This window comes from Numida meleagris, chromosome 19 (assembly GCF_002078875.1).
Source record: "Numida meleagris isolate 19003 breed g44 Domestic line chromosome 19, NumMel1.0, whole genome shotgun sequence".
In the NCBI taxonomy this organism is placed as follows: Eukaryota; Metazoa; Chordata; class Aves; order Galliformes; family Numididae; genus Numida; species Numida meleagris.
Genome location: NC_034427.1, coordinates 10,385,826 through 10,408,265, shown reverse-complemented (window position 1 = coordinate 10,408,265; position 22,440 = coordinate 10,385,826). Strand labels below are relative to the sequence as shown.

The 22,440-nt window shown below is 61.8% G+C and overlaps 6 protein-coding genes across 9 annotated transcripts; 3 read left to right on the top strand and 3 right to left on the bottom strand.

Annotated features, from left to right (window-relative positions):
* PLTP (phospholipid transfer protein) lies at window positions 82–5,961 on the top strand. Its single transcript, XM_021416945.1, has 16 exons — window positions 82–1,823; window positions 2,492–2,610; window positions 2,747–2,846; window positions 2,913–3,041; window positions 3,174–3,329; window positions 3,484–3,547; window positions 3,684–3,747; window positions 3,856–3,947; window positions 4,069–4,245; window positions 4,413–4,472; window positions 4,567–4,731; window positions 4,907–4,974; window positions 5,057–5,099; window positions 5,288–5,351; window positions 5,430–5,506; window positions 5,622–5,961. Exons 2-16 carry the CDS (start codon window positions 2,499–2,501, stop codon window positions 5,760–5,762), a joined length of 1,512 nt encoding a protein of 503 aa, XP_021272620.1. The 5' UTR covers window positions 82–1,823; window positions 2,492–2,498; the 3' UTR covers window positions 5,763–5,961.
* Window positions 6,266–10,252, bottom strand: CTSA (cathepsin A). 3 transcript variants are annotated; one of them, XM_021416947.1, is made up of 15 exons: window positions 10,148–10,252; window positions 9,813–9,973; window positions 9,596–9,707; window positions 9,445–9,495; window positions 9,123–9,209; window positions 8,885–9,040; window positions 8,536–8,627; window positions 8,346–8,430; window positions 8,130–8,221; window positions 7,865–7,943; window positions 7,590–7,738; window positions 7,444–7,519; window positions 7,259–7,348; window positions 7,050–7,151; window positions 6,266–6,923 (listed from the first exon to the last, which is right to left on the bottom strand). In XM_021416947.1, exons 1-15 carry the CDS (start codon window positions 10,199–10,201, stop codon window positions 6,840–6,842), a joined length of 1,470 nt encoding a protein of 489 aa, XP_021272622.1. In that variant the 5' UTR covers window positions 10,202–10,252; the 3' UTR covers window positions 6,266–6,839. The 3 variants fall into 3 exon arrangements, with proteins under 3 accessions (XP_021272622.1, XP_021272621.1, XP_021272623.1); XM_021416946.1 differs by having other exon boundaries at window positions 10,139–10,243; XM_021416948.1 differs by having other exon boundaries at window positions 10,054–10,183.
* Window positions 10,389–14,646, top strand: NEURL2 (neuralized E3 ubiquitin protein ligase 2). The gene is made up of 2 exons (XM_021416957.1): window positions 10,389–11,392; window positions 13,168–14,646. Exons 1-2 carry the CDS (start codon window positions 10,711–10,713, stop codon window positions 13,281–13,283), a joined length of 798 nt encoding a protein of 265 aa, XP_021272632.1. The 5' UTR covers window positions 10,389–10,710; the 3' UTR covers window positions 13,284–14,646.
* On the bottom strand, window positions 14,772–16,802 carry ZSWIM1 (zinc finger SWIM-type containing 1). Its single transcript, XM_021416944.1, has one exon. The coding sequence runs from the start codon at window positions 16,755–16,757 to the stop codon at window positions 15,147–15,149; it is 1,611 nt and encodes a 536-aa protein (XP_021272619.1). The 5' UTR covers window positions 16,758–16,802; the 3' UTR covers window positions 14,772–15,146.
* ZSWIM3 (zinc finger SWIM-type containing 3) lies at window positions 16,800–19,962 on the bottom strand. Of its 2 annotated transcripts, none has more exons than XM_021416942.1 (2): window positions 19,728–19,962; window positions 16,800–18,783 (listed from the first exon to the last, which is right to left on the bottom strand). In XM_021416942.1, exons 1-2 carry the CDS (start codon window positions 19,880–19,882, stop codon window positions 16,815–16,817), a joined length of 2,124 nt encoding a protein of 707 aa, XP_021272617.1. In that variant the 5' UTR covers window positions 19,883–19,962; the 3' UTR covers window positions 16,800–16,814. The 2 variants fall into 2 exon arrangements, with proteins under 2 accessions (XP_021272617.1, XP_021272618.1); XM_021416943.1 differs by having other exon boundaries at window positions 19,049–19,870.
* Window positions 19,888–22,371, top strand: ACOT8 (acyl-CoA thioesterase 8; the record flags this gene model as incomplete). The annotated part of the gene is given in 7 exon segments (XM_021416998.1): window positions 19,888–20,062; window positions 20,065–20,311; window positions 20,399–20,535; window positions 20,732–20,957; window positions 21,211–21,368; window positions 21,674–21,865; window positions 21,961–22,371. Coding segments are annotated over 7 exon segments (1,254 nt in total), but the record flags the coding sequence as incomplete, so codon positions are not given.

The window sequence follows — 22,440 nt, the reverse complement described above, 5'->3', positions numbered from 1 at the left end:
CCCCGCCCTCGACACTGCGCAGGCGCCGCCGCCGGGACGCCCTCTTGCGCATGCGTGTTGCCCTCCGCGCCCCGGCGCGCAAGCAGTGCGCTTGCGCGGAGCGCGGCCCGCGCTTTAGTAGACGGAGCGGCGCATGCGCGCCCTGCGACAGCTCCGTCCGTCCCGGCGCCATCTTGAGTGTGGCGCGGCGGCACCACCCCGCTATGGGCAGGGCCGGGCCCCTCCTTGCGGCCACGTCCACCCGCCGCGGGCGGTTCCTGCCAGGCAGGGCCAGGACGCCGCGCGCCGCCAGCGGACCGCCTTTGAAATGCGGCGCCGCCCAGGGCGGGGTCCACTTTCGATGCTTGCGGCGGCCCGGCACCGCCCGCGGGGCTCTCTCCGCCCGCAGCGCTGTCCGTGGCAGCCTGCACTTAGCGGTGTCCGCGCCGCACCGCTCCTCTATTTGTTGATTTGCCCGCGGGGTCGGGCGTTAGGAGGAGGCCGGGAGCTGCCCCGTGCACGCCCCAGGCTGCGGTGCGGCCCCGCTGCGTGTGGCCGTGGGGTGCGGCGGGGCGGTGTGCGGCTTTGGGCAGCGCCGGGCAGGGCCGCGGGCACGCAGCCCGGTGCCTGGGGCTGCAGCCTCGCCTTGAGACCGTGGCTGCTGGGAGAGCGCAGCGTGACACATTTCTGATGTGGGGGGCTTCCCCCAGCCCCGGGCTGTGCTCTGGGATAGTGCCCGCCGCGCCCTTTGCCTCCCCCCGCCCGGCTGTGGGCTCTGAAGGGCTTTCCTTCTGCATGGCAGTCACCCCGACCCGCTCGCTCCCGCTGCCGGCCTGCCCTCTGCACCGGGAGCACTGGGGTCAGTGTAATTAGTTAATGCTGGCAAAGCAGTTTGGAAGGGATAAGTGCTGTGTAAGCACCAAGTCTCCTAAGTCTCCCTGCTTCCAGAGCACGAGCCCCCGCAGCCCAGCTCTGTGTGCGCAGATAATCGCTCAGACCACAAAGTGCTGGCTCAGACCAACTCTGTTCTGCAGGCGCTTGGAGGAGGGGGAAAGAGGGGGCTCAGCCGGATTTGTCCAAGGCTCCACAGATGGAAAGCATAAAGCCTTGTCCTTTGGAATGCAAAGGGGCTTGCAGCAAAGCAGGTTGCATGAGCAGCACCTCATCTCCTGGGCTGAGCGGTGCCGCTGTGCCTGCACAATGCTGGCAGTGCCACGCGTCCTGGCCTCTTGGTGATGGGCGCTTGCTGGAACAGAAGGGGAACGTGGGCATTGCTGGATCACTTCGGCAATGCCTCTCACAGCGCGGAGCATGCCTGCATCTGCTCAGCTGCTGGGAGCAGGATAGGGATGAGCCCTGGTGGCCGGGAGCCCTGGAGACCCCTGCATGTGCCAGGCTGTTGGAGTGGCTCTGTGACTCCAGCAGGCACAGCAGCTTCCCTGTCTGGTGCTCGCCTCATGGATGGGCACAAAGCAGCTCCCGTTGTACCTCTGGCCCAAGGGGCTTGGGTTCAGCTGCAGCCCTGGCACGGAGCGCACTGGGCAGTGCTGGAGCTGGCAGAGCACAGTGGGGAATTTAGCACCAGCAAGGCTGGGGGTCGGCACTTCCCTGAAATGATGAAGCCCTCTGCACTGCGCGGCTGGCGTGCCTGAGCCCTTCATCCTCCTGTGTGCTGTGTCTCCTCCCAGCTGTGGGCTCACAAGGGGTGGCGGCTGGTGGGATATATAAACGCAGGGGAGCCTGAGCCAGCTCAGAAGAAACTCCTGGAGCTGCTGGTGTTCTCCTTTCCTCCCTTCACGTGATTCAGTTTCCCCAGACCGGGGAAGCCGAGGACAAGTCATACTGTAAGTATATGAACTGAGCCAGCATTGTGTATGCAAGCTGCCCCAGTTCGTGCATGGCCCTCAGGGAGGGATGGAGGCTCTGGATTCTGAGCAGGAGGGGTTCTGTCCTCTCCCTTGCAGAGAACTGGGCAGAAACACAGTGGGGAAGCCCTGTGCTGTCCTTGCCATCCTGCAGGCGACTCTGCCTTTTGCTGCTGGATGAGGAGTCTCTGGCTCTGTTCCAGCCCAGCTCCAGGGCATGGGGCACAGACAGGCAGTGCTTGTCCGTGGGGAGCACTTGGGGCTGCTCCCAGGGCTGGAGAGCCCATGGGAGAGGACTCCCTTCCCTGCGTCATGCTGGGGCTCCCCACAGGGCTCACCTCACCCTGCAGTCTGGGGAGCTGGGTGTCAGTGGCTGTCCCTGGGGAGGGGGATCCTGCAAGCTCACGGGGTCTGTGCTGGGGGCTTGCACACAACACCTGGGGTGCTGGCCCACTCCGGCGATGGGGACCTGGATACTGTTGTGGGATTTCAGGGTGTGGGGCTCAGCAGGGCCATGGGGTGTTCCTTGGGGGCTGCCCCTATGCTGAGAGCGGGTTGGGCAGCAGCCACGTCCTTGCCAGGGTGGCTGGGCATCCCCCGTGTGTCCCACTAGCCCGGCGCATGCTGACCCCACGCTCTGCCCCCAGGTGCGAGATGGCTGCCAGTAGCCGCCTCCTCCTTTTGCTGCTGCTGCCCTGGCTGGCCACAGCCTCGCACAGCCCACCCGGCTGCAAGATCCGGATTACCTCCAAGGGGCTGGACCTCGGTAAGAGGCTGGCCAGGACCCTGCTCGCAGGCAGGGCGGGGAGCCAGCTTGCACGGAGGGACCAGCAGGGTGGGCGATGTTGGCAGAGTGCAGCACAGCCTGGCCGTGGCCAGCCCAGGCTCATTTTGCATTGCAGTGAAGCATGAGGGTCTGCGCTTCGTGGAGCAGGAGCTGGAGAACATCACAGTGTCGGACCTGCACGGGAAGGAGGGGCAGTTCCACTACAACATCAGCCAGTGAGTGCTGCCTGCTCCCTGCGTGCAGCAGTCCCTGGGTCGGCCTTACCGTCCCCTCCCTGGCAGGGTCAAGGTGATGGACCTGCAGCTGCCATTTTCCAACCTGCACTTCCAGCCGCAGCAGCACCTTGCCTTCAACATCAACAACGCTTCCATCAGCCTGCGCTTCCGGCGGCAGCTGCTCTACTGGTTCTTGTGAGTTACCCTCCCCTCCCCACCAGGCACCAGCCCCTCCCACATCTGGGCTATGGACCCAGGGGTGCCACAGGTGCCCAGTCCTAGGGCTGATAGGATCTGTGTCCTCCTGTCTGTTTCCCTGGCTTCCAGCTATGACATTGGATCCATCAATGCTTCTGCTGATGGTGTCCACATCCATACTGTGCTGCGGCTGGCCAAGGATGAGGTTGGGCGCCTCAAGATTTCCAACATGTCCTGCAACGCCTCCATTGCCAGAATGCATGCAGGATTCTCCGGCACGCTCAGGTAAACCTGACCCCACAGCGGCAGCCATGCTCCTGTGCCAGGCAAGCTCTGCCCATGCCACCCTGCTGCGCTCAGACCATGCCCTGTGTTTTTGTGGGGATGGAGGTGGAGGGACAGGGCTGGAAGGCTACTGCAGAGCTGTTCTGTTCTGCAGGAAGGTCTATGAGTTCCTGAGCACCTTCATTGTCACAGGGATGCGCTTCCTCCTCAGCCAGCAGGTAGGGCTGTGGGCAGAGACAGGCATGGAGCTCCCCTGGCCGCAGTCAGGAGGAGCTGACCCAGGGATGCTGGAGGCGGCCTGGGTCCTCCTCCAGGCCAGGAGTTCTGGCCACACTGCTGCGTGATTCCCCACAGATCTGCCCATCCCTTGAGCATGCCAGCCTGGTGCTACTGAACTCCTTGCTGGACACAGTGCCAGGTGATCAGGATAGGACCAGACCCTGCTCACTGCAGCCTGTGCAGAGCTGAGCGCAGGACTGCAGGCCACCCTGTAGGCTTTGTCCTCACAGCATCTCTTCCTTGGCAGTAAGGAACTACGTGGATGAGCACATTGGGATTGACTACTCCCTGCTACGTGATCCAGCTGTCTCCCCAGATACCCTCGATCTGGACTTCAAGGTGTGGCACCAGATCCTGCTCTGCCTCCCCTGGTCCTCTTGGCATAGCTCTGCTCCAACGCATGCAGCGGGCACAGCAAGGTGTGCTGCAGCTGCAGAAACAGCCACTGCTCTTGACCCAGGGCATGTTCTTCTACCGTGCGAGGGAGGACCAGGAGCTGGAGAACCACGCGGTGGAGCCGGTGATCAAGGAGACCGAGCGCATGGTCTATGTTGCCTTCTCCGAGTACTTCTTTGACTCAGCCATGCATGCATACTTCCAGGCGGGTGTGCTGGCCATAGAGCTCGAGGGGGAGAAGGTGAGCAGCACAGTTTGACATTACGCACAGGCCTGTGTGGAGAAGGGGTGCTGCCTGGGGCAGGCAGGGTGGGCTCCACACACTGAGCTCAGGAGGTACTGCCTGGACAGCTCTGCTGGGGGCAGCAGTACCAGCTCTCCTACCCCTGAGGTTTGTCCTCCCTGCAGGTGCCCAAGGACCTGGAGGTTCTGCTGAGAGCCACCTTCTTTGGGACCATCTTCATGCTGGTGAGAGGAGCTCCCCACTGGAGCAGGAGAGGCACAGGGCCCCCCCTGGGGTGGAGCAGCACTGCCCAGCCTGGCTCCCCTGCCCTCTCCCCAGAACCCCGCTGTGGTGGATGCTCCCCTGCGGCTGGTGCTTCAGGTGTCAGCTCCCCCCCGCTGCGTGATCAAACCGTCAGGGACCTCCGTCTCTGTCTCTGCCTTCCTCAACATCTCACTGGTACCTGCAGACCGTCCTGCTGTCCAGCTCTCCAGCATGGCCATGGTGAGCACTGCTGCGGCCAGGTTGCCTGTGCCTGCCCAAGTACACAGGGCAGGAGTGCTCTGCACCCCCCCAGGAAGTCTCTGATGTCCCAAAGCTGGGAGCAGCACCCAGCCTGTCCTGCTGCCTGCCCATGATGGCTGCAGCAGGGCTCCCATGTGGCTCACTCTCCTCCTAGGAATCAAAGCTGAGTGCCAAGGTGTACCTGCAAGGGAAGGCGCTGCGCGTGCAGCTGGACCTGCGACGGTACGGCCCACACTGGGGTCCCACCAGGGCTGCAGGGACAGTCTCCTCTGCCCCAGCTCACAGCTGCTTTCCCTTCCTGCAGGTTTCGCATCTATTCCAAGCAGTCAGCACTGGAGTCACTGGCGGTGAGCAGACCCTGTGCCAGCCTCGAGCGTGGCAGGGTCCAACTGTCCCGGGCAGCTCCCAGTTGCAGTAGGGAGCAGCCCTGGGAGGGCTGTGCAGGAACCACCCCCTTCTCATCCACCCTTGAGAAACACAAGTAGGCCCTACCCTGCCCAGCAGCTCTGCACTCATCCCCCTCCCCTCCCCACAGCTGTTCTCACTGCAGGCCCCACTGAAAACTCTGCTGCAGCTGACAATCATGCCCATCATTAATGGTAAGCATCACCACTGCCTGTGCATGGCAAGGCTTGGGGCAGTGTCATGGGCCTTACTGCATCTCTTCTTCCCTGCAGAGAGAACAAAGAAGGGTGTGCAGATTCCTCTGCCAGAAGGCATGGACTTCACCAGGGAGGTGGTCACCAATCATGCGGTGCGTGAACAGGACAAGGGCAACCCCGGCCCCTCCAGCAGAAATGGGCACCACATCCTGCTGGCTGCAGGCACAGCTAGCCCTGTGCCAATACTTTTTTTTTTTTCCTTTGCAGGGATTTCTCACAGTGGGAGCTGACCTCCACTTCTCCAAGGGGCTGCGGGAAGTGATTGAGAAGTATCGCTCTGCCCCTGCAGTCCCTGCTGAGCCCACGGTGCAGCCCACAGCACCCAGTGCAGACCCCCACCAGCTGTAGCTCTGCTCCTTCACCCTGGACAAAGGTCAGATCCCGGGCTGGACCCGTAGGCTGTAGGTAGGAGGCAACATCCCCAGTACCACTCACACATCTGTAAGGCATCTGCACCCAGGTGGGCAGCAGCAAGGTGGAGACAGCTGCTCTGGGAACCCCTGCTGCACCCCTTCTCATACACTAATAAACCACTTAATGCCAACTTGCACTGCCTTGTTGCTTGGAGGATGAGCCCACTCCAGACCACATAGCTGCCAGCCCTGGGGGCGAGAGAGGGAGGGAGGCACACAGCGCTGCTCTGCCCCTGCTTTTGGGATGTTTTTTTTTTTGTTTGTTTTTTAAAAGAAGCCCCAGTGCCCTCTGCAGAAAGGGGAACACAAGCTCTGGCTCCCAAGCACCATGCACAGCACATTGGCACTCACTGCTGCTTGCTCCTGTTATGAACCACTCTTGAGACAGCAAAAGTAAGCAAAGCAGGGGGTAGCAGAGAGGTGCAAAGGGTTCATTAATGAGGAGGAGGACCACCTTATTCAGAGTTTATTGCGAGTTCCCAAGAGCACTGTGTGACCTAGGCAGTGAGACTGTCTCCACTGTGAATTGCCTTTCACTGAGGTCAGGGTGGGAGTGGTTTCAAGGGGAGCAGAAAGCCCCTGCAGGGCAGCCCACAGCCACCACATCAACTGTGCTTAGCAGAGAGCAGCTGGCTCAGAGCCTGCCCAGGCCATGTGCGTGCAGAGGCCACAGGGCAGAGGGGAAGTGGTGAGGACTGCTCCCACCCCAGGAGGGAAGTAGTTGCCTCCAGAGACAAGGAAGAGGTGAGACAGGAAGCCACAGCAAAGAGACGGCTGCAGCGCCCGGCAGGGATGGAGTCCCGGGGATTCCTCTCCCTGCAGCCTGCAGAAAGCCCGCCTCCAGGCTGAGCAGAGGCCCTGGGGCCAGGGGGATCCCCACCAGCTGCAGTAGTGACATTGTTCATGACACAGGGGAGCCCTGGTGCAGCTGAGCGGCAGTGAGGATGAGCTGTGCAGGAGGTGACTGGTGTATGCAGGCAGCCCAAGGTCCTGGGCACAGCCTCCCCAGCTCCTAGTACGGCTCATTCTTAATGAAACGGCTGAACATGGTGAAGGCAGCGAGGGGCTGGTCCGTAGGCACCATGTGGCCGGCTCCCTGCAGGAAACAGGTGCCAGCAGTCAGCGCCCCCCCCGGGGCCACCGCCGCATGTGGACCACAGCACCGGTGTCAGCCGTGTCTGACCACACCGGGACCAACTGCACTGCACCACCTCAGCCCTACCTTGACAGTGAGGAAGGCAATGTTGGTGAACTCTTTCACGAAGCCCCCGATCTGGTTCTCACCTCCTTCAGTGTAGAGCCAGGGCCGGCGAGCCACCTGCACCTGGGAACAGAGACAGCACCCTCAGTGCCCAGCCCCAGGGCCCCCGCTGCTTCCCCTTGTGCCTGGCTGACCCAGGGAGCAGCCCAGACCTCCCTCTGCCCATTTACCTTCTGGCACAGGGAGTCCACGAACCACTCGTCCCCAAGGAAATTGCAGGCCATGTCGACATCCCCATTGTACACCAGGATTCTGTATTTCTGCAGAACAAGAAGAGCATGAGCGCTGCACAGGGCACGGCCCCGTTTGGGAGAGTTGCTCCCACGAGCTGTGTGCTCCCTCCACACATACACACCATGGCTCCGAGAAGCTTCAGGTACTGGTCATTCATCTGCATGTACAGGCGCTTGTAGCTGCGGTTCACCTCGAAGCTGTGGAAGCATCAGTAGGCTCAAGCAGCTGCTTATGCCGCACGCTCAGCCCCACCTGCGGCTTGCTCACCTGCACACCTGCCACTCCGGGGCGTCGGGGGAGATGTGGAGAGCCTTCCTCACTTCTGGGGAATTCAGATACATGGTCGGTGCCGTGGAGTTGGTGCACGGTGGGTCCATCCGCACCTTATTGCGGGCTACAGGCATCCGGAACAGGTTCTAGGGGAGTCGGGATAGCCCTGCAGCAGCATCTCAGCGCTGCCCACAGGGACAGCTGCCCCGTCCCCTCCTGCGCAGGCGGACGGTGCTGGCAGCGCGCTGTGACAGACAGGGGCCCACGCTCACCTGGCGCCAGGAGAACCTCATTGGCATCCGGATGAAGGAGTTCCCCAGGTCATGTGTGACGAGATAGTCACCCTCATACCTGCAGGCAGATCAAGCACGGCGACAGGCTGAGAGCTCTGGAGGAGCAAGGGCTTGGGATAATGGCCCAGGGCCCGCCACCAGAAAGAAGCGGCCACAGAAGCAGTGTCTCTGCCAGCCCCCTGCTGCTGGTGGGGACCTGCTTGCTGCTTGTGCTTGAGGACAGCGCTGCTGCTGCCAGTCTCACCTCATGCTTCCAGGAACACCACCAGCACATGGGGCATAGAGATTGTAGATGTTGAGCCCAGACTCCTCTACAATCTCAATCATCTCCGCCATCTGCAATGAGCCACAGGCAGGGCTCAGCAGAGTGCTCGAGGGACCACAGCACACACCCAGCACCAAGCGTAGTGCTGCTGCTTGCAGGCTTTGGAGCAAGGCTTGGGGATTCCAGCTCCCTCACCTTAAGTGTGCAGTTCAGGTTGGAGTTGTCATGGAAGTTGCACTTCCCCTGGGAGCAGCAGAAGGTCTGCAAGTCCTTCCACAGCCTGCGGGCAGAGACAAGGGGTTGGAGCAATCCACCAGAGCCCACCCTGCCCTGTGCCACAGGGACCAGCAGCACTACCCCCCAAGCAGTGCTCCCCCACGCTCACTGGGTGCCCAGCAGGCCGTGGTAATAGGCAAAGTACACCAAGGAGTTGTCGTTAATCTCATAGGAGGAGAGGCCGTTTCCCACAGCGATTCCCTGCGGGGCAAGAAGAAAACAACTCTGTGCTGTGGCAGCACCTCACAGGGCAGCCACAGAGCATCGGCGTCAGGCAGGAAGCAGATGTGGCCCTGTTTACTTTGCAGGGGAACAGGAAAGACCGTGGGCGCCTGAGAGCACTCCTCAGTCTCACGCAGCAGAACACGTTCACCACTGGCACCCAGGGAGATGAAAGGCCTGTGGGGCTGGGGCTGCCCCATGCGGCGTGCTGGGCCCCAGCAAGGCCGCACCCTCACCTTCAGGTTGAGGCTGGGGTCCTGCATCACCCACTCTGCCAGCGTGGGGATGTAGATGCCACCGTAGCTCTCCCCTGTGAGGAAGAGGTCATTCTTGGAGTACTCGGGGAAGAGCCGCAGGAACTCCTTCAGCGCCAGGTAGTTGTTGTGTGCGACCTGCGGGGACAGCGGGTGGCATCGGGGGGTGGCATTGGGTAAGGGGCTCCAGGCCCGGGCCTGCAACAGCCTCACCACTCACCTCAGTGTCATTGGTGGCATACTTCTTGTCCTCAGAGTATGAGAAGCCAACGCCTGCAGGGGACTCCAGGTAGAGCATGTTGGCAATCTGTGGGGACAGGAGAGGGGCAGGGCAGCATGGAAGTCCAGGGTCATCCTTCCAGGGAGCTCCCAGGGTGGAGGGCCAGCGGCCTTCATCTACGGCACCGTTTGTGCGTGCGTGGCCCATCCCAGTGTTGTAATGACAGCCACATCCCAACTATGCAGCAAGCTGGGGTGGGGGGGCAGTGCAGAGCAGCTCTGAGCCATAGATCCCCACAGCTCGGGTGGGGCAAGAGCCGTACCTTGTTCCAGGCGTAGTCATTGTACTTCAGCGTGACCCCGTCGGGCTGCACCTGTGGAGGGAGTGGAGGCTGATGGGTGGCACACCACAGGGCCCCACATACTGCCCGCAACACGGAGCCCCACAGCCTCCAGGCAACCATGAGTACTGACCAGGAAGGGGCCGTGCTCCTTCAGGAAGCCTTCCATGGAACTGCAGCCAGGGCCCCCGTTCAGCCATAGTACCAGGGGGCTGCTCTGCGGGTTGTTCTGAGCCTCCACGAACCTGCGAGGTGTGCGACGTGAGTGCCTAGTGCCCTCTCAGCACCAGCACCGACCCCACGTACCAGTACCACATACTGGTACCACGTCCCAGCCCGGCCCCACATACCAGTAGTGCAGGCGCTGGGTCGGCCCGATGCACAGGTGCCCCGAGAAGTGGCGGAAGGACGGCTGCTTGGGCAGCCCGGGCAGGAACGTCACTTCATGGCCCGGGGGCGCGGCGCGGGCCGGCCCCAGCCCCAGCAGCAGCGCGCACAGCAGCGGCAGCATCTGCGGGAGGCACAGAGACGGGCGCTGCCGCGGGGCCCGGACACACGCAACGAACCGCATCGAGCTCCACCGCCCCGCACCGGTCCGGTGCCCCTCGTTGGTCCCGGCCCTGCCGAGACAGTCCAAGCGGGATCAATCCCTTCTACGGCCGCCGGTGCCGCTCACCCCGCTCACCCCGCACCCCGATCCCGCAGCCGCAGCGCCCCGCAGCACATGACCCGCGCCCATATGACCTCCGTGCGGTCACGTGTCGCAGGGCGGGACTTCGCGGAGGGGGCGGGGCTCTCCTTAGCCAATCGGCGCGCCGTCTCAGCAGCTGGCCACGCCTCTCCACTCCGCGCGCGCACGTGGGAACGAACCGGCCGCCCGGGCCACGCAGCACGCTCACGCGTGGCGGCTGCACCGCCCGGGCATGGACCGCGTGCGTGGGCCCACACGGCCCCGGGGCTGTCGCAGTGCCCCGCACACCCCTGCCCCTCGCTGACACCGCGGGGCGTTGCGAGCGGGCACGGGGAGGGCGCCCGGCGCGGGGGGTCCCCGACATAGGGCAGGGTGCGGGGAGCAGCGGGGAGCCCACCGCCCAGTCCCTGTACGGCCCCGTCCCGCACAGCCCCGTGGGCAGCACCGGAGACCCCGCGCCGCCGCCCTCCCGCGGGGCCCCGTGCGCTAGGACCGGCCCCAGCCGCCGCCTGCCAGCAGCTGCCCGGCGCCGCTCGGTTAAAAATAGCGGCGCGGCCATGGCGGCCCGGGGACACCCTCCTACCCGCTTCCACCGCGTGCACGGCGCCAATGTGCGCCTGGACGCCTCGCGCACACGGGCCACGCGGGTCGAGAGCTTCGCCAACGCGCTGTGCTTCAGCCACGAGCCGCTGGCACCCGGGCAGATCTTCCTGGTGGAGATCGAGGAGAAAGAGCTGGGCTGGTGCGGGCACCTGCGCGTGGGGCTGACGGCGCACGACCCGCAGAGCCTGGGCACCGTGCCCGAGTACTCGCTGCCTGACCTGGTCAGCCTGGGGGACACCTGGGTGTTCGCCATCACCCGCAGCCACAACCGCGTGTCGGCTGACGGGCAGGAGGAGCCGGCCCCGGCCCCTGCACCGCTCTGGGAGCCCGAGCTGCGCATCGAGGGCGTGAGGATCCCCCGCGACAAACTGGTGGGGCGCAGCCGCCCCGGGCGCTACAGCCACCTCCTGGACGAGCTGTACCGCACCAACGTGCTGCCACCCACCGCCCTGCGCAGCCGCATCGGCGTGCTGTACGCCCCGCGGCCCGACGGCACCGCCGACATGCACATCGTCATCAACGGCGAGGACATGGGGCCGAGCGCCCGGAGCCTGCCCACGGCGCGGCCGCTCTACGCTGTGGTTGACGTCTTCGCCTCCACCAAGAGCGTCCGTGTGATCCAGGTGGAATACGGCTGTGGGTATCTGCACGGTGACCCTGTGGGCTGGTGGGCAGCATCTGAGCGGGACGGGATGGGGGGCACAGAGATACAGGGTGGGGGGGCATAGCAGAGCATCCCAAGTCCTCATAGAGTGCAGTGAGGCCCCGCTAGCAGCAGCGCCTCCCGGAAGCTGTGTGGTGGCAGGGATCTGTTTTGGCTCCTGCACTCATCACTGTGGAGCTGGCAGCAGCTCCAGCACTGGCTCGACCCAGCCCAAGGTCCCCCTCCAGCCCCATGTTGACTGCTCACTGCCCCAGCCTCACCCCACGGGCAACAGGCAGCTGGGAGCCAGGGCTGACCCCTCTGGTGCTGAGGCCATTGGGCAACATCCAGGTGTCCCCAGGCAGGGTGGGGCTGGGACGGGCAGCCCCGTACAGCCACGAGCTCCTGCGAGCAGTCAGCTAATAGGTGCTAATTAGAACCATATTGGAAAAATGAGCACGTGCTCAGGATGATGAGAGATGTGAACCAGAAGAAGAAATAGTGCCTGGGTGCCGGTGGCCGAGCCACCATCACGCTGCCGTGCCACCTGTGCTTTACATAATTGGGGGATAATGAGGTCTTTGCATAGCGGGCACAAGGCCAGAGACAGAAAACAAACAAGATACCAGGACCCATGGCAGAGTGACTCCTGCACAGGGAACCCCAGCCCCAAGTTCATCCTCTCAAGGCTGAGGTCTGGCATTCTCGGTGCCGGATGGAAGCAGTGGGGGGGGGAAGCAGCAAGGGCTCCAGGCAGCACGCAGCAGGGGACAGCGCGAGGTGAGGGCCCTGCCAGCAATGCAAGGGGCAGCGAGCAACCCGCTGCCAGCTGCCTGCAGATTTCAGCAGCTGCTCTGTCTGCAGATTTCAGCAGCTGCTCTGTCTGCAGCATTTCCCTTGGCTTTTTTTTGTAAAAATCAGTTTTGGTGCAGTTCTGCTTTTGTTGGGGTGCGAGTGGTGAAGTGAAACCCTGCAGCCAAAGGGCAGGCAACGCGACGCTGCACGGGGGGGCCGCATTGCTGCTCACCGAGCGCTCAGGGCTGCAAGCCCTTGCCCTTGATAAGCGCTGCAGACATCCAGGAGCAGCCCAAGGCCGGGGCCGTGCTGGGCACAGCGCTGCTTTGTCTGGCGCTGCCCCGAGGCCTCGTGCTGGCAGCCACGTGAGAGCGGAGCAGCTGGGCCACCACCCAGGGCCCCGCTCCGCAACGTGACGCTGCGGTCAGTCCCCCCCGCCCCACGCTGCTGGGGGCTTCCCACAGCTCATAGAGGAGGAATCCACCCACAGCGTGTGTCACAGGGGTCAGGGGGGACCGATGGAAGCTGTGTCCCAGGAGCATCATGTGGGTCCCCCCGGCAGGGGGGGGCTGATCGCGCAGTGTGGTGCGGTCGCAGGCCACCGAGGGGACGAGGATGAAAGGAACATTATGTGGGCACGCGGGCCTCTGGGGGAACCATGTGGCAGCCCCAAGAGAAAACAAATGCAGAACACCACAGTAACACACTGCGTAGGCACATGACTGCAGGGTTGCCACGCTCAGCCTGGCTGCAGCCTCAGCCTGTTCCAGGAGCTCCAGCCTGGGCAGAGCGTGAGGACCCCGCAGGGTGAAGCTCTCCCCTAGCAGAGCCCTGAAGGAGGACGAGTGCTGCCCGCAGCAGCAAATTCCCCAAACGCTGCCCGAAACCGAGGGGCCTACGGGGAGCCCTGCACACCACACTCCTGACACAGCCATCCCAGCCACCCCAGCTCCTTCTGTTTGCTCTCTTGCAGTCCCCTCCTTGCAGACGCTCTGCCGGCTGGTCATCCAGAAGCACATTGTGCACCGCCTGGCCATCGACGGCTTGGATCTACCCCCCCTGCTGAAGCACTTCTGCCAACACGAGTGAAGAACCGAGGGCGCTGCATGGCCCAGCATGGCCCCTGGCCCCCCAGAGCATGCCAGAGGGACTTAACGGGTATGACTGGGCTTGTGACCGCTCTGGAGGGTATCACAGAAAGAGAGTAAGTAATAAAGCACTTCAAGCCACAACCTGAGCTTGCTGCGTGGTGCCGGTGCACAGAGCCCAGGAATGAAGCCTGCACGTCCTCCTGGCCTGCCTGCCTCCAGCAACAGCCCTGGGGCTACGGGATGGAGGCCTGTGCGTATGGGATGCCGTGTGCTGGGGCACTGCTTCCCAGTGCTGCGGCAAGTTCAGAGCACTGCCAGAGGCAAGTATAGGACCCGCAGCCCCAGCCTGGGCTCCTTTCTGGCTGGAAGCATCCTGCAGCAGGGACAGGGCAGCCTGGGGAGGTTGTGCTGCCAGCAATGGGCCCTCAGAAAGGGCTGCAGGACTCCCTGCTCACGTGGAAGGTAAATTGCAGCTGGGCCCTGTCCCAGCCACGCAGTTTCACTATTGGGAAACATGTTTACTGAGAATGGGATGACTTATTTCCTGTGCTCTCTGTGAAGAGGCGGAAGGATCGGACTGCTGTCCACGCACCACGTGCAGGCTACAGCTACAGCAGTGGCTGCTCCTCATGCACATGCCTATGGCCATGAAGCCGGTCACAGCAAGCTGGGGGAGGTCTGGCAGCCCCACTGCAGCCCCTGGTCCCAACCTTGGCTCACCGTGCGCCTGTGCTGTGTTTCCCTGCTCCAGGAGCAGCCAGAACACATGGCTCTAAGCTTACAGAAAGGTGTCCTAAGAAATGCTATACTATATTTAGAGGGATTCGATATTATCAGATAACACGACAAAACCCTCAAACGAGAGGAAATCCCCGACCACACAGCAGTTCTACTTCAACAGGCCAACTCTAAAATCGAAGTGTTACTGAAGCACCAACCGTGGGAAACAGGGCACTAATGAATTACAGCGGTCAAGAGAGGTCTGCGGTGCGTGCTGCTCCTCCCCAGATGTCCCCAGCACATCCCACAGGACTCAGCCTGCCGTGCCCCAACACAGCCAAGGGGCTGGAGGGGGGCTGGCAGCTTGACAGCTTCTGCAGGCTGGGGTGAACATGTGTTTGTTCCTCTTAGTATTTTTTCCTCCTCCACCCCACACACTCAAAGCGTTTGCTCTGCGCTTCGCAGCAGCATTGTTTGTACTGCTGTGACCCCCAGCAGGCAGGAGGGAGGGCGGTTCCATTTTCTGAATAATTAAGAGCAGCTGCCACAGCAAGATAAACAAACGCCCCAGCATGCACAGCACTGCCAGCAGCAGAGATCGCCACCCTCAGGTTCTGCTGCTCCTTAACACATAGGCTCACTTACCTAATTAGTGGGCAATGAAATTAGACATGAAAACCAGGAAAAGGTGTTAAAAACCCTGCCCAAGTGAGCAGCCTCACTGCCTCCCCCCGCAGGGAAGGACGGCCTCAGAGATACACTCAGCTCCAAAGTGACAAAGGCCCCTTTATTGGCTTTGTTGCACAATACCCTCCCAGCCGGATGCTGGAAGGACCTGAAGGTGCTGGCCAAAGATCAAATAATTCTATCACATTATTATACCATCACTTCCTACCCCACACCACCCTCGGCTCACTCCATGCATTTCCTGCTTGTTAGGTCAGCAGCTTGTTACCCATTACAGTCCAGTTGGGAATTTGTAAACCAGCTCCACAGCTCCCCCATGCAGGAGTGGATGTTCACTCACGAAGCGGCCCAGCCAGCTCCTTCCACCCTAACTCCCAAGGGGAGCAATGAAAGCAGGAGGGATGTGGCAGAGCTACGAGCAGTGCCAGCCTCACGCCTGGCTCCCTGTCCCGTCCTAGAGTTTCACCCGCATGTAGGGCCCGATCCAGCTGTCAGCCAGCGCTCGCAGCGTGCAGCACCGGCGCTCAAACTCCTCTGTGCTGCAGCAGGCGAGGAGCCGGCTGATCTCTGCTGTGAGCGAGGACACAGCCAGGAATTTGTCCCGAGACTCATCCCAAGGGCTCTCCAGGTCCTCCAGGAGGTAGTCAGCGCTGTCTTGCCTGCCCTGGGTGATGTCATTTCCCTTCTGCCACCGCTTCCCCAGCATCTCAGGCTGAAGGGTCTTTCTCTCGGAGTTCAGCACAGCCTGGATGTGCCGGCAGGGCAACTGGAACGTCTGGTTGAAGTGGCACGTGCAGTGACCCAGCCCCTCCTGAGTCACTTTGTGAGCATCTTCAAGGATCTGCACATTGACAGCATCCGCACTGGTGCCTATCAGCTGTACAGACTTCTGAACCACCGCGAGCTCGCTCAGGCACAGCCTGGCAGCAGAGTCTGTGCAAATATTGCACAAAGACCGCACGATATGTTCTTCGGCCCTTTGCCTCATCTCCTCATCGCTGTCCCCCTCTGGGTGTTCTGTGGCCTCCACTTTAATGGCAGGAGATGAAGGAATGAACAAGGAGCAAGTGCTCACAGACTCGCTCTGGAGGAGAGGCTGGGGAGGCGCAGGGTGGCTGCGCAGGGCCACTGGGAGTTGAGGAGCTGCTGTAGCCATGGGAGAGTCCTGGACAGAGCACTGGGATGACTGATCCTGACAGGTTGCCAGGGGCTGGAGAGGGCAACTCGAAACGGGTGGGCTTCGGGAAGCTGCACGGTGATCAGGACAGGCAGCAGAGCACACAGCGTCACCGAGAGGGCTCTCAGAAACACACTTCTGGCAGTACTTTGCTAAGGAGGCAATGCAAGTCTCCAGGAAGAGCTCAGCACTGAAAACCTGGCTTAAGCCCTGGGTGACGGTCTCCAGCTCCTTAAAATAGTCACTGCTCTTCTTGCAGCTCCTCTCCCCATGCGTGGCCCAGATCTTGTCGGTCAGCAGCCAGTGAGCGTGGAAGCGTGGCAGCAGGTCTGGCGGTACCGTCTCACTCAGGATGCGGTGCATCTCCCTGCGCTTGCTCTCCGTGGCCGTGCACATGGTGCTGTGCAGGGTGCTGAGGAGCAGCTGCTCGGCCTGGCGCTCCAGGCCCAGCCGGTGGATCTGCTCCTGCAGGTGCTTGCATACATGGAAGGCCGAGAGGCGCACCTCGGCCGCTGGGAAGGCCTGGCCCAGCGCCACGGGTTCGGGGAGGTCGGGGCCCACCAGCAGCACGCGGGTGCGCTGCCAGGCGAGGTTGAAGGCCTGGAAGGCCTCGCACATGCGGGCCAGGCCGCGTGCCGACTCGCTGCGGGGCACGGCGAGGTGCACCACCCTGCCCGCGGCCCCGCGCACCGCCAGGCCCGGCCCGTCCGCCAGAAAGATGTACAGCGCCCGCCCGCTCGGGGCGCAGGCTCGGTGCACCAGCAGGGCCTGGGGGAAGCGGGCGAACAGCGCGCCCATCGCGGCGCTCTGGAAGCTGACGGAGGCCATGCGGCCCTCGGCGTCCAGCTCGTAAGACACCAGCGAGCCGCGTCCCGCGCCCTCCGCCATGGCCGCCCCGCCCCGCCCCCGGCGACGCGACCAATCAGCGGCGGGCGCGCCGTGACGTCATGGCGCGTCCGCCGCAGCGCCCCCGTGCGGAGAAGGCGGCCCCGCGCCCGCAGCGCACGGGAACGCGCCCGATCCCGGCGGCCCCGCCGCCTCCCGCTTCACGCCCGCGGCCGGGCCCGCCGCCGCACCGCGCTCCTTGCCCCCGCCTGCCTCCGTCCAGGCGTTCACGATGGCTCTGAGCGCGGAGCTGCGCTCCTCCAGCTCCGCCCCGTCGCTCTGCAGCAGCAGGTTGGCCAGCTCCTTGCTGAGCGCCTGGATCCTGTCCCACCGGCCCTCCGCCTCCACCCGGGTACCTGCGTGCTCCGGCAGTTCCGCGGGCACCGTGTGCTGCCGGTACTTCCTCTGCCAGCGGTGCCCCACCATGCCGCCCTCCACACTCCTGCGGTCGGCGTGCAGCACGGCCAGCACGTGGCGGCAGGGCAGGCGGTAGCGGTGCTGGAAGGAGCAGCTGCAGCTCCAGCAGTCGACACTCACCCGGTGCGCATCCTCCAGCAGCCTCACCTCCACACCGCCCGGCACAGCGCTGATCAGCTGCGTGGACATCTGCACCACCTCCCACTCGCTGGCACACAGCTGGTAGCCCAGTGCCGTGCAGCTGCCCCGCAGCGCCTCCAGCATGCAGCCCTGCCCCTCCACCACTGCGCTGGGCGCCATCTGCCTGGGAGGCTCAGGGCCCTCAGTTAGAACCTGTGAGACAAGAATTGGGTCTGGTTCTGCGGCAGCACACGCCTGCACTTCAGGTTTCTCTTGGAAGCCTCTCTGACAGTCCTTGGTGCATGAGGGACTCCAGCTGGAGCTTTCCAGAAGTTTGGAATCGAGACAGTCTGCACACTCCAGTAAATGGAGAACACTTGCCTCCAAGGAGGAGTGCTGGCCAAAGAGAGCAGATATCCGGTGTGTAATGAGATCCAGACTGTCAATGTGTGCACTGCATGAATGAAGACCTTTCTTGGTATGCATGTACCACAGCAGCTCACAGGAGAACCAGTTGTCCTGGAGGTAGTTGTACAGCTCTGGGTTAACCACGTTCTTCACCATCTGAGACAGAGCGTCCAGACTGTCAGCCGAAGTGGAAAATACTGCTTTCTTCAAGGCCAGCTTCATTTTGTACTTGGCAAAACATGGCATTTTCGCTGCATTCACGTTCTCCTCAAGCAGTCGGACAGTGTGGTAGACAGAAAGGAGCACCTGAGCTGAAGGAAAGAGCTCGTGAAGGACAGCTTTGTGAAGAAAGGACGCGTCCACGAAAACAACCTTCACTTTTTGCCACTCAGGATTGAACTCCTTGAAAACAGTCAGCATTTTGCTGATGCTCTGTCCTGTGTCAGCTTTCAGGACTGACCAGTGCACGATCTTCCCCACTCGCTCTTTACTCTCTACTAAGAGCACATAGAGAACATGTCCTCTCTGGCTCTGCACCCTGTGCAGCAGAAGGCTGGCAGGAAACTTCATAAATAAGCTCTTCATCTTGCTGGTCTGGAAATTGAGTCTCTCTAGCCCTTGGTCACTGCCTACATCAACTGAAGCCAGTGCTCCGCTATCTGCATTCAGGCAGTTTTTCACTACTTCAGTGACTCTGGCTGCTGCTGAGGCAAAGTCATTTTCCTTCCCTGCCTCTGAGAGCACAGAAACCCTGCACAGGGCGGATGCTTCATCCACAAGTTGCTCAGCTTCAGGCAAGTTCTCATTCACCACACTGGAGCTTTCAGTCCCACCTGCCTGCTGCCTGCGCAGCTTGACTGCAGGGCTGCCATCTGCTGTGGTGCTGGCTCCTCTGGTTATGCTTCCGGACAGGAGAGTCTCTGTGTCCACATGTATGTGGTCACTACATAGTTCACTGATCACAAGGTGGTCTATGTCCTCATCATATTGCAAAACAAAGTAAGCTGGACATAAATTGGGCTGCTGCTTCCTTTTCTTACTGTACTTTTGAGTCCGGGTACAACCAAACTTCACCTGCATGAACCTGCAAATGTTGAGAAAAAGTTAATGGTGGGAGCAATGACGCTGTTAGTTTTTCAACATTTAGTTTTGACTTCTCTAGCATGTCAGCTCTACACTCAATTAGTGAACATAAAAAAACCCACATATCCATCAGACGTGCAAGGCTGGTCTACTCAGAAACCTTGGGATAAGCACAAACAGTGGGAACAAAGGAACTAAGAGTTACAGTCACCATCACCGAGCACCATGAAGCAGCCCCATTCTTGCTCCCAACAGTGCCTCTATACCTGCTCGCCAGAAGCAGCATCCACTGATGAAAGTTTCTGCTATCCGCATGTTTCACTCCCTTAATGCACATAAAATGTTTGCAACTCTCTGTATCTGCAGGAGCAGGCTTTGAGACATGAGATTAAGTTACATCCTAAGGAGCAAGGCCTGGCCCCAGCAGGGACAGTGAAGGCCTGCAGAACTCAGCACTATGAAAGGGAATCCTGAAAAATCCTTTCCAACACATTGGCTATAAGCAGCCAGGGAACACTATTGGATGCCAACACTTAATGAGCTACCACTTCAGTGGAAAAAGGCTGCAGCTATAGTTAACAGTGCCACAACCGCATCATTTCAAACATCAGACTACAGCTTTCACTACAAGGTGCAGAGAGAACACCAAAGGCAGAGCAGAACAGTGCTGAGCAACAACCACGAGGCAGCAGAGCTGCATAGGGGATAGCATGGAAAGCACACGTGAGTGTAAGGCACAGCTTGGCCTCACAGCAGCAGGGCCATGACACTACCAGCACCGCAACGCTACTGGTGTGACCTTCCCTGGAGGCAGGTGTGGCCCTGCCACATGCATGTGGGATCTCAGCCCAGGGACAGGCGAGGCCCGAGGGCTCAGAGGCTCTGCAGCACATGCTGCTGCCGGCGGGCCAAGGCCTGCACGACGCCAGGAGGCGGCCGCCTTACATCACATCCTCGCGAACGGCCGTGCCGTGCTCCCGGTTGTGGAAGCGCACTGAGGTGCAGCTGCGCAGGCCATAGCGGGAGCCGTAGGCCTGCTGGTAGGCGCAGAGGAACTCCTTGAACTCCCTGTAGGTCCGGAAGCACGCCCCAAGCTCCATAGCGAAGACAGCGAGAGCAGAGCGGCCCGCCGCCCTTATCAACTCGGTGGGGCACCGCCCCTCCCGGCGTCTGGCCAGTCAGAGCCGTCCTTTCCCAACTGGCGGGAGGCCGGCCAACCAGCGCAGCGTTTTCTGCCGCCAGTCCAGTGATTGACGACTCGAGAACCCAATCAGCTGGCGGTCCCCGCCTGGGCGGGACTTCCTGCTGCTGCGCGCTGCTGCCGGATGTGGCTGCGGGCAGTGCCGGTTCCGGGTCGCGGTGGGGATGGCGGAGCCGGGAGATGTAGGGGGCTCCGGCTCGGGCTCGGGCTCGGGCTCGGGCTCGAACTCGGGCCCGGGCCTGAAGCGGCTGGCGGCGGCTGGGGACTTGCGGAGCGTGCTGATCACCAGCGTGCTCAACCTGGAGCGCCTCGAGGTCGACCTCTTCAGGTGCGCGGTGCTGAGGCCTCCCGCCCTCCCGCCCCCGCCGCCGCGCTGACCGCCGCCGCGCTGACCGCCGCCGCGTTCTCCCCGCAGGGGCCAGCACCACTGGGTGCCCGCGACGCGGCGCCTTTTCGGCGGGCAGATCGTGGGCCAGGCCCTGGTGGCAGCCGCCCGCGCCGTCAGCCGTGACCTCCAGGCGCACTCGCTGCACTGCTACTTCGTGCGCGCAGGTGGGACCGGGCCGCCGGGCTTGGGCGGGCGGATCTGTCAGGGTTTGGGGGTGGGGGCCGGGGACCGGGGCCGCCGTTCTGTGCCCGCCGCAGCAGAGCAGTGCTCCCTTTGCCCGGCCTCAGGTTTCCGCCGCCACAGATAGGGGCGCTCTGTGGTGCGTGGCTGCCCCGCGGCCAAAGGCTCCCATCCACCCAGGGGACCCCAAGGTGCCGGTGTTGTACGAGGTGGAGCGGACCCGTACTGGGAGGAGCTTCTCCGTGCGCTCTGTGAAGGCCATTCAGCATGGGAAGCCAATCTTCATCTGTCAGGCCTCCTTCCAGCTGGCCCAGCAGAGTCCTGTGCAGCACCAGTTCACCATGCCCACCGTGCCACCCCCTGAGGAGCTGCTGACACAGGAGGAGCTCATTGAGAAGTTCCTGCAGTGAGTGGAGAGGATAGGGCACTCGGGGGGCTCCCTCCTCTGTGCTGGGGCTTAGGGAGGCACAGGGACACAAGCAGATGGGAAAGGATTGCAATGATAACCCAAGGAGTCCCCATGTGCACCTGCAAGGGAAGTAGAGGCAGGCAGCAGCTGTGCCCTCCTGCTTTCCCTTGTGGCCCTGGGTCCCTGGGCTGACACCGCTGCCTTCCATGGGCACTGGGCATTGACATCGCTTCTCCATATTGGTCTCAAGGAATCCTAACTTGGCAGAGAGATACAGAAAGCATCTCAACAAGATCCAAGCTGAAGATGTGCCGATTGATATCAAACCTGTGAACCCACCAGATATATTCTGCACAGAGCCGCAGGAGCCAAAACAGTTCTTCTGGGTGCGAGCCCGAGGTTACATAGGTGGGTACTGCCTGGAAGGGCCTCTGGCTGCCACACAAGTCCAAGGCTGGGGCCCAAGCTCTCTCACACTCATGACAGAGAGCTGTGAGGGTTGTGGTTCCTATGCCCTAAGCCTGGGCGAAGTCTGGGGATTTCAGGACTGAAGTGAGGACAGGGGACCAGGGAGTGAGACAATGCCCACTGGCCATGTTCAGTCCTGCAGGGCTGACAGCTGGCCTTGGGGACACACAGCTCTTGGAGCTTTATGTCGCTTAGCATGTCCTGCAGTCACCTGGCGCTGAACAAACAGCACTGGCTTTTTGCAGGAGAGACTGACATGAAGGTGCACTGCTGCGTGGCTGCCTACATCTCTGACTATGCCTTTCTGGGCACAGCCCTGCTGCCCCATCGTCAGTACAACATCAAATTCATGGTGTCCCTCGACCACTCCATGTGGTTCCACGCGCCCTTCCGATCTGACCACTGGATGCTGTATGAGTGTGAGAGCCCCTGGGCTGGTGAGTCCTGGCTGGTTCCCTGGGCACTGTGTGGCAAAGGCTCATGCTACCCACGCGGGGCTGTGGGGGCCGTGGTCTCACAGCACTCTCTGCAGGTGGGTGCCGAGGGCTGGTCCACGGGCGTCTGTGGCGCAGGGATGGAGTCCTGGCTGTCACCTGCACACAGGAAGGAGTCATCCGGGTGGAGCAGAACCCAAACCAGAGTAAACTCTAGCCAAGGAAGCCAGAAGCAGCAGTTCTACCAAGCTCCATGTGCTGGGGCTGAGGCCTGCACCAGAATGGCTGTGGCGGAGGCAGGACCCCGTGCAGCAGCGGAAGGAGCAGCAGAAGAGAAGGGGCTGAGTCCCACCGGGGGAAGTATTGGTGCCAGCACCTCAGCGCTGAGGTGGACTTGCACGGGCTGCAGTGTTACTGCTGTCGTTGATTGCCAGCTGTGCAGCGTAATGGCGCACTATGCTGAGCCACTCTTCACACACTGTAAATAAAGGTATCACATGAGCAGCTGAGCTCTGTGCCCTGGAGTTTGTCCCCTCAACTCTGGGTGACTGTGTGTAATTCTCAGGGAGCTTCTGGTG

Bases quoted from the DNA above. Each gene is read 5' to 3' on its own strand.
- PLTP (XM_021416945.1), top strand. From the start codon at position 2,499: ATGGCTGCCAGTAGCCGCCTCCTCCTTTTGCTGCTGCTGCCCTGGCTG. The intron at 4,473-4,566 runs GTGAGAGGAGCT...CCCTCTCCCCAG, and splicing joins TTGGGACCATCTTCATGCTG to AACCCCGCTGTGGTGGATGC. The intron at 4,732-4,906 runs GTGAGCACTGCT...CTCTCCTCCTAG, and splicing joins AGCTCTCCAGCATGGCCATG to GAATCAAAGCTGAGTGCCAA.
- CTSA (XM_021416946.1), bottom strand. From the start codon at position 10,201: ATGGGCGCGGGTCATGTGCTGCGGGGCGCTGCGGCTGCGGGATCGGGG. The intron at 9,708-9,812 runs GTATGTGGGGCC...CACACCTCGCAG, and splicing joins ACCCAGCGCCTGCACTACTG to GTTCGTGGAGGCTCAGAACA. The intron at 7,739-7,864 runs GTGAGCGTGGGC...CGACTCCCCTAG, and splicing joins TGAGGTTCTCCTGGCGCCAG to AACCTGTTCCGGATGCCTGT.
- NEURL2 (XM_021416957.1), top strand. From the start codon at position 10,711: ATGGCGGCCCGGGGACACCCTCCTACCCGCTTCCACCGCGTGCACGGC. The intron at 11,393-13,167 runs GTGGGTATCTGC...GCTCTCTTGCAG, and splicing joins GATCCAGGTGGAATACGGCT to TCCCCTCCTTGCAGACGCTC.
- ZSWIM1 (XM_021416944.1), bottom strand. From the start codon at position 16,757: ATGGCGGAGGGCGCGGGACGCGGCTCGCTGGTGTCTTACGAGCTGGAC.
- ZSWIM3 (XM_021416942.1), bottom strand. From the start codon at position 19,882: ATGGAGCTTGGGGCGTGCTTCCGGACCTACAGGGAGTTCAAGGAGTTC. The intron at 18,784-19,727 runs GTAAGGCGGCCG...CAACATTTGCAG, and splicing joins GCCGTTCGCGAGGATGTGAT to GTTCATGCAGGTGAAGTTTG.